A 15190-nucleotide genomic window follows, 5' to 3' on the forward strand; every position below is an offset into this window, starting at 1 on the left:
GATCTAACTAGGGAGTACCAATATGGCGGCCGGTGGCTTCACTTCAACGCAGTAGGCCTACTACCAACGGGCAATCAGGGAATGAATAGAGATCAGTGATTCACCAACATTAAGACCAGAGGCAAAAATCATCGGATTTAATTTTTCTCTCTCCTTCATTCTCTCTCGTGCTCCAATTTACTACCTATTATTAGTTCTATTCAGTGCATCTAATCTTTTTCATTCTTTGTTAAATGAAGCAAAAAAAGCTTAAACTGAGACCCTGATCGATTCCAGGGGAGGTTTTTCCTGAAGATTACATTTTATTGATCTCAGTGGAAGAATTCACTCACCAGATCGGCTCAATATTTAAAGATGCTAAAAGGATGCGTGGCAGATATACAGTAGGCTTGTCCCGATCCACGTTTCGGATCGGCACGCCGATATTGGCAAAAAAATGCGTATCGGCAAAGCATGTAAAATGCCGATCCAGTTTTTTAAAAAAAATCCGGTCCGTATTTTCCAGTTTCGCCGATTGAAACGATCCATTCCACTTTTTTGCGCCAGTTTTGCATTTTTTTAAACTAACCGTAATACTTGCACCTTTAACTGTTTACGGTTTTACTGTTCACTGTGCAATTTCAGATTGCTATTCATAATTTTTTCCAGTTTGTATTTATCTCTTAACAAACAGGTAAGCTTGTTGTTACCAATCATTGTGTTTTATTCAATCTCACCTAATTCAGCTGGCTAGATGTTATCAAGAGTACTAAAACCCTTTTCAACATGAGTCTTACAACTAAGGCTAAATACTTAAACTTAAATACATGCTCGGATAGGCTGGTATCGGCCAGTATCGGTATCGGATTGGAAGTCCAAAAACAATATCGGTATCGGATCGTAAGTGCAAAAACCTGGATCGGGACATCTCTAATATACAGTAATTACTGTAATTCTATAATCATCATCATTTTAATTCCTGGTTATAGATTGGTCCATAATCTAAGGGTTAATTCTAGACGCTGTTTTCTATGATCCAGTTCAGACTGAATCGGTTGGTTCTGCATCAATCAGCACTCTGAGGCGGGTTCAGGTCAAACATCTTTATTGTCTCCAGTCTGCCGCCTATTTGTCCTCAGGTTTGTTGAAGCAGTACGTCAGGCAGCACTTCCCGCAGTAATGGCGGTCGAAGTGGCTCGCCATGAAGACGCCGGCGCCGCACTCGTCAGCGGGACACTCCCGCCTCAGCCGGTGGATCTTCCCGTTCTCGTCCACCTGCAGACAGAAGCGTTAGCCAAGGCCTCCGGGTCGGTTCTGGAGGCTCCGCCCCCCTCTGAGCTCCTACCTTGTAGTACTTGAGGACGGCCAGCTTGACCTTCTTCCTCTTGTGCTTGTTCTTCTTGGGGGTGGTGTAAGACTTCTTCTTCCTCTTCTTGGCGCCTCCTCGCAGCCTCAGCACCAGGTGCAGCGTGGACTCCTGGAAACACCGAACATTAGGAGGAAATCTGACTCCAGAACCTCTGATTCTCTCATCAGGAACATCTCAAAGCTGCAGCCATCATTTCATCCCAGTTACCTTCTGGATGTTGTAGTCCGACAGCGTCCGCCCATCTTCCAGCTGCTTCCCGGCAAAGATCAGCCTCTGCTGGTCAGGAGGGATTCCTGCAGGATCACAAAGACCATGAGGTCCAAATCACAGAACGCAGGAATTGGTTCCTAAGTTTAACAGGTTTTCAATGTGAAACTGCTGCTTAGCTGCAGATCAAATGTTTTTATATCGGCCAATCAGAGCAGAGCACAGAAACACGGCTCAGCATGAAGCACAGATTGGAACCAACAGGAGCAGGTTTGCTACGTTAAACTGGGTCCAGAACATTTTTCTGTTACGAAATTAAACCGGAAATCAGTAAAACTTTAACTTCTACTGCAGAATTAAACCTGCTGGAATCAGATGACTTTCCTTAGGAAATGTTAAAACTTCATGGAAGGATCTGGTTGAATCGTTTCTAGCCTACAGCTGACGGGTGTTAAATCGATCCATTTAAATAGAACAGAGTCTTTATTCTACGTCCAAACAGCCTGAAGCCTCCATGTTGGAATTGTCCTGTTTGGATCTATGGCCTTTGGTTCTGCAGGCGGTTTCCTGGTTGGACCAATCAGAACCCTCCTAACCACACTGCCACCAGGCCTCAATGAACCAATGACTGATAAGGTCCAGATTTATAACCTGACAACAGCCAGATGCATGTCTCGCTCCGCCTTGCTCCACTCACATACATCTGGGAACCCGCCATAGGGATTGCCTTAAGTGAAGGCTGGGCCTTATCAAAACTCCTTGCATATGATTGGATAAGCCACTTGTCTGTCATCTTTATTGACGTGCTATTTCAACCACTCACACCGAAGCTAACCCGTGACGCTGTGAGAGGAGGAGCCATTTGGTAGATCAAGCTCTTGCCAAATCCGGTCGGGAGAAGGGCGAAAACATCGTTTCCACCAACAAAAGCCTTCAAAGCCGTTCTCTGATGTTCTTTTGATGAAACAATATCAGAAAGATTGGACAACACAGAAGAAATAGCAGCATCAATGCTAACGCTTGCTTCCTCAATGCGAGCCGCCATTGTTGTTGGAATCTCACGGTCGCTTCTCCACTCCAGGACACACCCACCCTGCGTCCTGATTGGACAGACCATAAATTCGGTTGGGGAAATCACTTTCAATGAGCGGGTTCCCAGATGTATGTGAGTGGAGCTGGGCGGAGCGAGACATGCATCTGGCTGTTGTCAGGTTACCAGATTTAAACCCCACAGCTGAACATAGATTACAGTCAATCTAACCTAGAATGTGTCGCAGGTCCAGAATAATTCTGGTTTCAGCTTCTTGGAACAGTTTCTCCACCAGTTGTCCTGAAACTTCCTCTGCTGCCACAGACTGAAAGACCATCAGGACTCCAACTAAACTATATTTTATTTATTAATTCATCTGTTGATTGTTTTTTAATGTGACCGATTAATAATCGCAGAGCAAAAGGCTCCTTTAAGATAGTTTACAGATTTTAACCAGGATAAACAAGCATTTCTGCTTGAGGTCTGGATGGAGCGGACTGAAAGAAGAAAAGTTTTATCGTAAATATAATTCCTGCTCTAAGTGGGTTCCTCCATCAGCTAAAGGCCTGATTTAGAGTCTGTATACTCCAGTTAAACAGTCTATTACTAAATTAAATGACGATTAAAAGATGATTAACAGACTTCCTGGAGCTGAAACAGTACTGCAGTCATTTCTAAAATGTTTGCTGGATCAAAGGAGGAAACCTGGAGGTCAAACTAAAGCAGGAGTCTGAAACCGTTCACACCCAGAGAGCCGCTCGACCCGAGTCTGACCAAATAAAGGTTTGTTAGAGCAGCAAAATATATGACTTACTACCTGCCCTCTTAATCAACAACTTGTATTTATAGCTTTTATAATATCAAAACATAATTTCCAAACTATTTCAAAATAAATACTTCTCTTAAAACATATTTCTGATTCTTTTAATTTAATTATTTTCTGTCTTATAAAAAACAATAACGCTTTTAATACTGATATTTAATTTAGTACAATTATTTAGCTCTTTATATAACTTTTAACCACTATTAAGAGTCACTGGAGGGGTCCAAAGAGCCCCAGAACTAAAGGAGCACCATCATCCACCCTTCTCATGTTCTAACAGCCCAAACCATTAACAGACCTCAGGAGATGAGCAGGTACTTAGAGTGGAGGAGAATCCAGAGCCGCCAGTTAAGAGCCTCTGGAGGACGGCAGCAGCTGAAGCTCATTTAAACTGGTCTGAGGTAACAAACTTCAGACAGCTTCCATCAAATAGAAATAACTGATTAAATTCTAAGGTCTGCTTGCAAAGACCTCATTCTTTAGATTTTCAGAGCTGTTAGGACTTTGTTGCCATTTTCAGTGATTTGGCGTTTTATACGCAGAGAGCCTCATGTAATAAACCCTTTAATATACCAGGCGTCCCTAAAGTCGGTCCCTGAGGGTCACTGCCCTGCAGGTTTTAGAGGTTCCTCTGCTTCGGCACAGCTGATTCTGATGATTGCAGCAAAACCCTGTTAATCAACTATAAATTAAAATCAGCTGCTGGAGCAGAAACCTCTGAAACCTGCAGGACAGCAGCAGGATGCCTGATATATGAACAGGTCAATGCTCCTCATTCAACCAGAGCTGCTTAACTGCAGTTATTAATTAAACTAAACCCATTAAGATAATTAACTTTAATATATGAAACGATCATTTACTTTTTCAAGGAGCTTTCCCTGATTAGAAACATTAAACAGTTATAAAAACAGTGGCCTTCATGAAACGTTGAATAAACTCAGTGCATTCCATGATTTTAGCAGTGAAAGAGTGAAACTCACCCTCCTTATCCTGGATCTTGGCTTTGACATTTTCTATGGTATCTGAAGGCTCAACCTGTAAAACAAACCAGATTATTTTTAACTTCCTATCATCAGATTATAATCTAAAAACAGTAGATGAGCTCTGAGCTGAGTTCAATGAGCTCCCCACGTGTTTACTGTGCGTTAGCTTTTATTTCATTAGCCACTTAGCTTTAGCTTAGCCGCTCATAACCACTAAGCAGAGCGCCATGTTCGCTTTTAGAGCACTGGACTTAAAACTTTACTTTAACTGTTAATCTGAAAAGTTACGGGAGTCATTGAACGCATCACTCCTCCATCACGCTTACCTCGAGGGTTATAGTCTTCCCCGTGAGGGTTTTCACGAATATCTGCATCGTGGGGTTTGGTCCACCTGCGGGGAAAACACGCACCTAGATTATAAAAGCATAATCTGGGAGGAAATTATTCATAAAATGATTATTTTTTATTAAAAACGGAAAAATAAGTCAGAGCGGAGCTTACCACCGGCTCACTCCTAATGGCGGATCCTGAGAAGAGGACCTCACAGGGAAACGCACGGGGTTTCCTACATGCGTTTCCAGGGAGCAGCTGGCCGTCCTTCTGCCTGATTAAAATTAATTAGATAAAAAATATTAAACCATATATTTCGGCACTTAATACGTATATGTAATTTGAGAGAATATTTATACATAAAGAAACACAAACAATCATAAACTTTCAGTTTTTCAGTTCGAGGTCCTCGGTAACCATGGTAACCAGGCGTTTGCTATGTTGCTGGTGGAGATAAAGGCTTAGAAATTTTTATCCAGCCGAAGAATGAAAATATGAATAATGGAGAAAAAAACAGTCAAAACCCAGAAATGAGTTTAATCAGCGAAGCTGAGCTGATTGAGAGCGATAAGAAGTTTATTTAATCTCTTTACCAGTTTATCAGGCAGGAGAAGAAGTACCTGCGGTGTCCAGAAGAGGGCGCCGATGAGCAGCCTTCAACAAGCTAAAACGTTTAAACATCACATTCATCAGAAGGTTAAAGCTGCAACATGAATAAATCAGTCCATAAAAAGAAGTATATTCCTTTATAATCCCGTCGGATTATATATTCAGATTTTTATATAAACGAAGGCTGTGAATAATCCCCTTAATTCTCCATATTCCTGCCTTTTCCCTAATCTGGATTAATAGCTGTTTGGGCTTTTCGAAGAGATTTTTAGTTTGGATTTAAATTTGTGCTAAATTAACTTGACTCTGTTTCATTCCTGTTTATTCAGTTTATTCACTTTATTTCATATATTCTACCACCTCAAACCTGACTGCTCTTTGTTGGGGTTTAATGTGACAGATTAACAGGGCAGTAGGACTGAAAATTATCCTTTTTTTAACAATTCACAAAGATTAAACCTTTAAAGTTTTATTTATAACTTGTCTTTATCTGCATGTTTTTTCAAGGTTCAGCCAGATGCAGAATTCTCTTGTCAGATAATCTCAGTTGGATTTAGGTCTGGACTTTGACTAGGCCATTCTCTCTGATGGTTAGTATGGACCTGCAGCCTGTCTCAGGTCTGCTGCTTCCAGGGTTCTCCTGGATTTATCTCCATCCACCTTCCTGTCCCACAGCATAATACCGTCTCCACCCACCTTCACCATTTACATGTATTTCTAAAAACGTAACGTTCCCTCCTCTGATCAGAGCTCCTTCCTCCATGTTTGCTGTGTCTCCTACCAGGTGTACAATCACCTGTCTCTCTTTCAGCAGCTTAGTGTTTCTCCATGAAGGTCAGATTGAGCTCAGCAGCTCCTCCAGAGTCACCGTGCTCCTCTAGGCTGCTCCTCTGGCCAATGCTCTCCTCATCCGTTCAGGTGGACGTCCATGTCTTGGTTGGTTCCTCTTCTCTCCATGAACAAGGAGCTGGGACATGTTTAAAGCTTTGGAGAACGTTCTAGAAGGGAACCTGCTTTAGTCTGGTCCAGAACATCAGAGGAAAGTTCAATCCAGATTATCAGCAGATTTTCTGCCCATTTTTGATTGTTTTCACATCAGAAGAAGATGAAGGACATTAAGGTTCTGCTGGATCTCCTAGAGAGAAAAGCAATAACTGATCTTTTTCAGAGCGACGGTTCTATTCTCTCCATCCTCAGCAGACGCTCTTCCTGCTGCTTCAGTCTCAGGGAGCAGAACCGGGCCTGAAAAGGTCCAAAGATAAACAAATCAGTGAGACAGACGTGTTTCCTGCAGGCGGTTGGTCGAGCAGCAGCCAATCGGAGGCTCCTCCTGACCATAAAGCCGGAGTATGGCGCCACCATCAGGGAGCTGAAGATGAGGAGGTAGGTTCTGGGTTCCAGGGACGGTTCTGGTGCTTTTGGTCCAGACGGAACCAGAGGTTCAGGACTCAGTTTGATGTTTTAAGATAAAGCAGGTTTAATCAGAGACTTTATCCCAGTCTAAACCAGATTATTGAGTCAGCTGGCCTGGCAGGTCCGGTTCAGGGGTCTGGGTTTACCTGAGAATAACTCAGAACCAATGAATCCAGTTGATGACCTCAGACCTGCTGATTGGACAAACTAAGAACAATGATTTGATTAATGAATCACTTCCTGCTCTGATTCGGTGTTCAGACGCGTCTATGATCCAAATCCTTACATCAAACCAACGGATCATCAGCAGAACTTTGAAGAACCTAACTGGACCTAGAAGAGCTGGTCAGTAATTAGACAGTTTTTATATTTTCCTTCCACTCTACTGTATAATCAGAGGCATCAAGTAACAAAGTAGAAATACTTTCCTTACTTCAGTAGGAATGATGGATCTATATTTTACTGCAGTAATTATTTTTTCCTTCTACTCCTTTTAAAAATAGACTCATTAGTTTTGTTCAATTTTTATTCTGGCATGTTGGTGTTTAAAAAAATAAAAACCATCAAAATAATTAGTTTCATCCAGATAATTAATCTCTCTGTTGTTGGATTCGGTGCTGCCCCAACTTGTTGCTCACCACAAACCAAAATAAATCATTTTTTAAGATGATGCAAAGATAAATGTGACGCTGTTACCATCAGTTATAAAACTAAGGAAATAAAGTCTGAGGAAGTTTTCATCCAGAATTGTAGAAAAATGTTCCTTAAATAGAGTAGAGCAGTAAAGCTTCTGGCCTGAACAGTTTTTCCTGCATTAGTTTAACTTTTATACTTTAATGGCACGCAGTGTAACTTTTGGCCACTAGGGGCGCTAGACCTGTAACTGCCTGTATTTTGCTTCTACTAAACTTTAAAAAATAATAAGAAAGATCTCTGACTGTAAACTAGGAGCACAGTGTTAACTTACCAGTCTAATAATAAAGGCTAGACAAGAGAATCGGTTTTACATCCGGCTTCTTTTTTCAGCCTGAGCCAACGAACAAACTCATTTCCGAGATGGACTCTTGTTTTTCCTCGATCCCTTTTTCTCTTTTTAGCCTCAGAAGGTTTAAACTTTCTCAGCCATGACCAGCAGGCAGAAAAACAGTAGAGCTAAAGCCTAAGCTTAAGCCTAAGAAAAATGAAATATCAGCTGTGCTGCTGCCATCAACACCTTTGTTTCTAGATGTTGGAGCTTGGCCTGTTTTCCAGTGTAGTCCTGTTTCTCTGACTGTGACTAACTGGATGTGCTCTCTTCATCCTCTGACATGGGAGCTGGCTCGGAGCTCGTCTGCCTGGCTGTGTGTTTCCTGGACGGGGCCGCCTGTGGAGCTGGTTGACAGTTGCCTTTTGTATCTATGCTTCTTTTTCTATGTCTGCTTCTGTCTCCTTGAACCCCAGTGGGCCTCAGCAGATGGCCGCTCACACTGAGCCTGGTTCTGCTGGAGGTTTCTTCCTGTTCAAAGGGAGTTTTTCCTCTCCACTGTCGCTACAAGCATGCTTAGTGTGAGGGATTGCTGAAGAGTCAATGAGTCGATGCAATCAGCTGGTTTTCCTTAGATAGAAAACTTAGAATCAATCTGACTGGATGATCTGATGAACTGGAAAGTGACCTGAGATGACATGATGTGAATTGGAGCTATAGAAATAAACTGAATAGAATTGACTGGTTTTCCTTTGTCAGACTTTATTGAGTCCATAATTACTAAACGCTGCAGGTCTGTGTTCAGCGACAATCAGAGACTCGTTATCGACTCGTTTCTCAGCATCAGGTCGGATTTTATGGAGCTAAATTAGAACAAAGTCATTAAAAACCATGAAACAAAAACTACTGGATGGAAATGAAGAAATATTAGAAACAAGGAGGTTTGATTGTCAGCAAACCTCCTCCTGATGAAGAAGAACCTCCTCCTACAGAGAGAGAACCTCCTCCTTCTCAGAGAAGCTCCTCCTGGTTCCTCCCTCAGGGCTCAGTCTGAGGATCAGACGCCTCCATCCAGACGTTCTCCTCCGTCCTCACATCCAGGATGATCACCCTCCTTCTCGGAGGTCTCTTCGCCGCCATCTACCTCCTCCTGCGAAAGACGGTCCTGAAGCTGCCCAGGTGTAAGAGCGACGCAAAGCTTCATGGGAAGACCGCCATCATCACAGGTGAGTTCCTCCAGGTCCTTCTGGAGCGGAGCAACCACTGGGACCAGTATGACCAGTAGAGGATCACTTCTCTTTCACCAGTTTACCGAGCTAAAGCTAAAGCTGCCATCTGGGCCACTTCCTGTAGGGAACATGTTTATCTCCAGCTTTTATTTCCCTCCATAGCATCAGATTCTTCTGCTGCCCGGTCCGGTCTCCAGTTCAACACCTGGATCACCTGCAGGTGTTCCTCAGAGGTCCCAGAGGTGGAACCTGGAGGTTCCAGGTCAGGTCCTGGTCAGGACTCCAGGTGGTTCCTGCTCTGAATGTTTACCTGCAGATGTTAGGCTTCTTATACTGAAAATGATTCAAAATGATCCCGGAATCCTGGAAACGGTTAAAATCTGGATTCTGGAGTAGAAAGGATCGGAGCTGCAGCTGCTTCAGGTTTTTCTTTAAACCATATTTGCTTTGCAGAAACATCTTAACTCCTCTGATAAAAACAGTTTGTTTATGATATGAAGCGTCCGACTGATCCAGAAACAGACAGGATCTAATCTGAGCCCGGCTGCTTGTTCTGGACTCAGTGTCACCATGTTCTGCTCTATCTCTTGTTTATCTATGTCTAACCTTCCTGCTCTCCTCCTCTCAGCCGTTTGGTTCCTGGTTTCTTCTGCAGGTTTGTCTCCTTGGCTCTGAGGTTTCTCTTAAAGCTGCTGAGATGTTGAACATTCCAGAAGCAGAGAGGCTGCGGTGCGTTTAGGTGTCTGCAAGCTGCAGGAATAACCATTTTTCCGAGTGATTCCCAGTAAAGCAGCAGCAGCTCCTTCAGAGACCTGCTTCCTCTAAGCTGATGTTCTTCCTGTTTCAGGAGCCAGCGGTGGGATCGGGAAGGCCACGGCGCTGGAGCTTGCCAGGAGGGGGGCCCGGGTGGTCCTGGCCTGCAGGGACAGAGAGCGGGCCGATGCTGCGGTCCGTGACATCATCCAGGTAATGGGAGGAGGTCCTCTGTGACTCCTCTGAGGGCCAGGAGCCGCTCTGATGGATGTCTGGTTTCTGAGCAGGAGACGGGGAACCAGCAGGTGCTCTTCATGCAGCTGGACCTGGCCAGCCTGCTGTCGGTCCGGACCTTCGCTGAGAACTTCCTGCGCTCCGAGTCCAGGCTGGATCTGCTCATCAACAACGCGGGTCAGAACTCAGCTGGGGTTCAGGGATCAGACCAGCGGGGGTTTGGAGGTGAAGGTGATGGTCTTTGTCTCCAGGTGTCCTCAGAGACGGCCAGACGGACGACGGCTTCGGCTTGATGTTCGGGGCCAACCATCTGGGCCACTTCCTGCTGACCCTGCTGCTTCTGGAGCGGCTGAAGGCCAGCGGGCCGAGCCGCGTGGTCACCGTGGCCTCCAGCTCCTACGGACGGGGCCAGCTGGACTTCAGTGTCATGGTGGACCTCAGGGATTCGGCTGAGGGCTGCGGCTTCAGGCAGACCTACAGGAAGTACTGCGACAGCAAGCTGTGCAACATCCTGTTCACCTGGGAGCTGTCCAGGAGGCTGCAGGGCAGCCAGGTCACCTGCTACTGCCTCCATCCAGGTCAGTGGACGTTCTGCAGACGTTCAGAGGTTCTGCAGACGATCTGCAGATGTTCGGAGGTTCTGCAGACGATCTGCAGATGTTCGGAGGTTCTGCAGACGATCTGCAGATGTTCGGAGGTTCTGCAGAGATTCTGCAGACGTTCTGCAGACGTTCTGCAGATGTTCGGAGGTTCTGCAGAGATTCTGCAGACGTTCTGCAGACGTTCTGCAGATGTTCGGAGGTTCTGCAGACGTTCTGCAAACGTTCTGCAGACGTTCTGCAGATGTTCGGAGGTTCTGCAGATGTTCTGCAGGCATTTGGAGGTTCTGCAGACGTTCTGCAGAGGTTCGGAGGTTCTGCATGGTGGCCGTCTGCTCAACTTCTTCTTCTGGTTCTGCAGGACTCATTCGGACAGATCTGGGTCGGTACCTTGGATTCTGGATGAAGGTCTTGGTGGCGCCCATCGTCCTCCTGTTCTTCATGGACCCAGAGTCTGGAGCTCAGACCACTTTGCACTGTGCCCTGGAGCAAGGCATCGAACCCCTCAGCGGTCACTTCTTCAGGTGCTGCAGGCCACGGACGGACATGGAGTCCAAGGCCAGAGACCCGGCTGCTGCCAGGAAGCTGTGGGAGCTCAGCCAGAACTTCTGTGGTCTGTGGTAGAACCCAGAGGTTCTGCTGGGATCTGAACTACAAACCAGTCTCCTTTATTGGATCTGATGTGACTGAATTTCTTTTGACTTTATTTTACTTTACTGGCAGTACTTTACATTAGCTTTACTTTTCATTTACCTCAGTTTACCTGCTACCGGTTCTATCTGCTAAAGTTACTGAACTTTATTTTCCTGAATGTTAGTTTTCCAGAACTTTACTTATCTCTGCTTTAATTAGACGTTTAATCCTGCTGAGTTTACGTCTTTCTTCCGTATAGAATTGTTTCTTTGCCCTGCAGTCCACCGGTCTAAGCTAGATCTCAGCACCGGTACCTGTTGGGTCGGCCCGGTTAGAGACGGAACACAAAGGAACGCAGAACTCCATCTTTTATCAGACATCAGAACTGTTTTTTCTAGATTATGTCGCTTTGAACTTTTTATTGATGTTTGGAAATAAAACGTAAATCAGGAATAATTTCCGACTGAGTGACTGAAGGTGGTTAATCTGCTGTTGGTCCAATCAGGGTTCTTCTTCAGGCCTGAACGGTTCTGATTCTTGCTGCATGGTCTGTGGGGAGGCGGTTTGGACCATAGTCTTCATCATAACCAGCTGCCACCATCATCTTCCTCATAATCCAGTCAGACCAACACAGGACCTTCTGTCGGTGCCAGCAGCCCAGACAGAAGAGCCTTTGTTTGGATCAGAACCACATCACAGCGCTCTGAATAAACACACTCCCACGGCTCTATAAACAGAGTGGATACTCACTCATTCACACACTTCTATTTGTTCTGTTTCTGCAAACAGAATCTGAATGAAGCGGCTGAACGTAGCAGAACCGGTCCTGAACAGAACCCGATTCCTGCTGCGTCTGAAGATCAGAACCCGTCCCTCACAGCCTGGACCTGGAGGCCGGTTCCATCCTGATGGGATCCATGCAGGCATCAGTGGATCCAGACGGACCGGAACCGACCCACGGGTAACATGGTGGTTCTATGAGTTCATCCCAGTCAGATGAAACCCAGAGACTGGTTAGGCCTCTGAAACCAGTTCAGGATTGGATTCCATCTTGGTTTTGTGAGCCTGTCGGTCTGCTTTTACCATCTATGACATCACTTCCTGTCTCTTCTCTGACCGTCTGCTGCTGATAACATCTGATGAATGCAGACAGACGGGACTGAGGAGGCAGCAGGAATGAGAACTGATCCGGTTCTGGTTCAGTCACACAGAACCGGATCAGGATGAGGACAGAACCCTGAAACACTTCTAACCAGATCCACTGGTTCTGTTCCGATCCACAAATCTGTTTACACTCTCTCTTTTATTTGGTTCTGAACTGGTTTAGCTGCTAAGTGAAGATGTAAACACAGCATAGATTTGGACCGGGTCTAGACTGGTTCTGATGTTATTTGGGGCTGATGTTGGTTTTGTTTTGGACCTTTTAATGATCCAGACTTAGGTCTTCTGTTTCCCTGTAAAGAGGTTGCAATTATAGGGGAAGGAATCAGCCCTATTGCTGAATTGTAGGTTTTTGAAAACTGAAATCCCAATTAAACAATTTAATGACAATTCCCTCTAACGACCCCCCCCTTTCAGAGACATAGACAGGTATGGGGCATTGCAGGCTAACAAAGAAGCCAAACGACCCCCATTCCAAAGGGGGGGACCCGTTCATCCGTTTCTATTTGCATGTTTTCGAAACTAAAACCAGGCTTTGTTGGGCTGCTGGATAAAACCTGGAACTAAACGCTATTTCTGACATTTTGAATTGAAAAATCTTCCTGGATGGAAGAGAAACGTCTTCAGACTTGGAAACAAAGTCCAGAGGATTGATTTTAAACTTTTTAGGAATGACTATGACCTGGATGACTGGGAATCTTCACCAACACAACCTACAAGAAACTGGGCTTGCTCAGAGCTGCCCCCTACTGGAGGAAGATGTCCTTATTTTCAAATTGAATTAAAATATGATTATTATTTTTCATTGAACCAGTTTGCCTCATAGATCACCATCAGTCTGTCCCAGGAAGCTGGTTCCTGGCTGGCCCAGAATCGGTTCTGTTCAGGTTCTGGTCTCAGTTCTGACTCATCAGGAGAATCTAACTTCTCTTCACCATTTTTCCCCTGAAGGCAGCAGAGGCGCAGCTGATAGCAGGTGACTCAGCAGCAGCTGATCAGACATGATGCAGCAGCTTTGAGTTTCCTCTGCTGGAGGTAAAAGAGACCAGAACCTGAAGGACAGACGGGTCCAGTTTAGAGGCTTCATACCGGGACTGACCCTGGTTCTGATAAAAACGGTCCAAAGTTGAACTTCAAAACTTAAAATATTTACGACTGTTTGACTCGTTTCCCGTTCAGGGCTCAGGTGGTTCTGACTCTTCCCTCTCTGCTTCTGGACCTGTTTAGCTTTAGAGCCATGGAGCAAATAAATCAGACAGTTAGTCCAGAAATCAAACTAAATCTTCCTCTAATCCTTTTATGAGATGATTTAACCTCAGAACCAAACTGTCTTTCTGATTCTGTTTGGTTTAGATCTGGGTTTGGGGCTTTTTTAGGTCTCTGAACATCAGCAGGAAATTAGAGTCACATGAGCAGCTGAACCCTGCAGGCCTGAGGGGTGAGGGCGACCTCACCCCTCAGGCCTGCAGGGGACTGGCTGGTCCACCTGCTCTCTCCTGATTGGTCCAGCCTGGTCACGTGATCAGAGAGGTGAGGAAACATGCTGGAAACTCCAACATCATAAAAATAATTTCAGCTGGACTTTAGATCCTCTGCAGCTCATTAGTCTGGTACCAACCCACTCCCAGGCTGTAAACAGACCACGGGTTGCTAGGCAACGGCTGCTAATCAGGGCAGCTTCCATCATCCTCATCCTCCCTGCTGAGAGACTAAAGATAACCGGCCTGCAGCAGCTGGGCCTGCAGACACACGGAACAACCACTGGATGGAAAAATAGAGAACTGCTTTAACCTCAAAATTTCTTTCAAGATGGCCGCCGTACAGGCTGGGTTTCAGGCTGTCCAACTGAAGCCTGCCTGGTTCTCTCTGAATGACTGGTTTCCTGCTGCATCACTTCCAGACTGACTCAGCTCTAACGGGCCGTCTGGTTCTGATCCGACCTGAGAAACGGATCATTGATCCAGAGAGACTGAGTTCAGAACCACTGATAGCATCCATCCATCCATCCATCCATCCATCCATCCATCCATCCATCCATCCATCCATCCATCATCCATCCATCCATCCATCCATCCATCCATCATCCATCCATCCATCCATCCATCCATCCATCCATCCATCCATCATCCATCCATCCATCCATCCATCCATCCATCCATGAATCCATCATCCATCCATCCATCCATCATCCATCCATCCATCCATCCATGAATCCATCATCCATCCATCCATCCATCCATCCATGAATCCATCATCCATCCATCCATCCATCCATCCATCCATCCATCCATGAATCCATCATCCATCCATCATCCATCCATCCATCCATCCATCCATCCATCCATCCATCCATCATCCATCCATCCATCCATCATCCATCCATCCATCCATCCATGAATCCATCATCCATCCATCCATCCATCATCCATCCATACATCCATCATCCATCCATCCATCCATCCATCATCCATCCATCCATGAATCCATCATCCATCCATCCATCCATCCATCCATCCATCCATGAATCCATCATCCATCCATCATCCATCCATCCATCCATCCATCCATCATCCATCCATCCATCCATCCATCATCCATCCATCCATCCATCCATGAATCCATCCATCCATCCATCATCCATCCATCCATCCATCCATCCATCCATCCATCCATCCATCATCCATCCATCCATCCATCCATCCATCCATCATCCATCCATCCATCCATCCATGAATCCATCATCCATCCATCCATCCATCATCCATCCATACATCCATCATCCATCCATCCATCATCCATCCATCCATCCATCCATCCATCATCCATCCATCCATCCATCCATCGTCCATCCATCTACCATCCATCCATGAATCC

At 45.3% G+C, this 15190-nt stretch overlaps 2 protein-coding genes and 1 pseudogene across 2 annotated transcripts; 1 reads left to right on the forward strand and 2 right to left on the reverse strand.

The window, feature by feature from the left end:
• LOC119798741 overlaps positions 1-15190 on the reverse strand; it is a 171762-nt pseudogene that overhangs the window by 74715 nt on the left and 81857 nt on the right.
• On the reverse strand, positions 1068-4985 carry rps27a (ribosomal protein S27a). The gene is made up of 6 exons (XM_038308341.1): positions 4893-4985; positions 4718-4782; positions 4389-4443; positions 1556-1641; positions 1325-1456; positions 1068-1254 (listed from the first exon to the last, which is right to left on the reverse strand). The coding sequence occupies exons 2-6, from the start codon at positions 4763-4765 to the stop codon at positions 1105-1107; spliced, it is 471 nt and encodes a 156-aa protein (XP_038164269.1). The 5' UTR covers positions 4766-4782; positions 4893-4985; the 3' UTR covers positions 1068-1104.
• Positions 8402-11237, forward strand: LOC119798736 (dehydrogenase/reductase SDR family member 13-like). Its single transcript, XM_038308338.1, has 5 exons — positions 8402-8933; positions 9784-9902; positions 9977-10100; positions 10175-10501; positions 10884-11237. The coding sequence occupies exons 1-5, from the start codon at positions 8810-8812 to the stop codon at positions 11144-11146; spliced, it is 957 nt and encodes a 318-aa protein (XP_038164266.1). The 5' UTR covers positions 8402-8809; the 3' UTR covers positions 11147-11237.

Source organism: Cyprinodon tularosa, unplaced genomic scaffold (genome assembly GCF_016077235.1).
Source record: "Cyprinodon tularosa strain WSP-4 unplaced genomic scaffold, ASM1607723v1 ctg634, whole genome shotgun sequence".
In the NCBI taxonomy this organism is placed as follows: Eukaryota; Metazoa; Chordata; class Actinopteri; order Cyprinodontiformes; family Cyprinodontidae; genus Cyprinodon; species Cyprinodon tularosa.

Coding starts and splice junctions, on each gene's coding strand:
- rps27a (XM_038308341.1), bottom strand. CDS start 4,765: ATGCAGATATTCGTGAAAACCCTCACGGGGAAGACTATAACCCTCGAG. Junction 1,642..4,388: donor CAAGATCCAGGATAAGGAGG/GTGAGTTTCACT, acceptor GTGATCCTGCAG/GAATCCCTCCTGACCAGCAG. Junction 1,255..1,324: donor CCGTCCTCAAGTACTACAAG/GTAGGAGCTCAG, acceptor TTCTGTCTGCAG/GTGGACGAGAACGGGAAGAT.
- LOC119798736 (XM_038308338.1), top strand. CDS start 8,810: ATGATCACCCTCCTTCTCGGAGGTCTCTTCGCCGCCATCTACCTCCTC. Junction 8,934..9,783: donor GAAGACCGCCATCATCACAG/GTGAGTTCCTCC, acceptor TTCCTGTTTCAG/GAGCCAGCGGTGGGATCGGG. Junction 10,101..10,174: donor TCTGCTCATCAACAACGCGG/GTCAGAACTCAG, acceptor CTTTGTCTCCAG/GTGTCCTCAGAGACGGCCAG.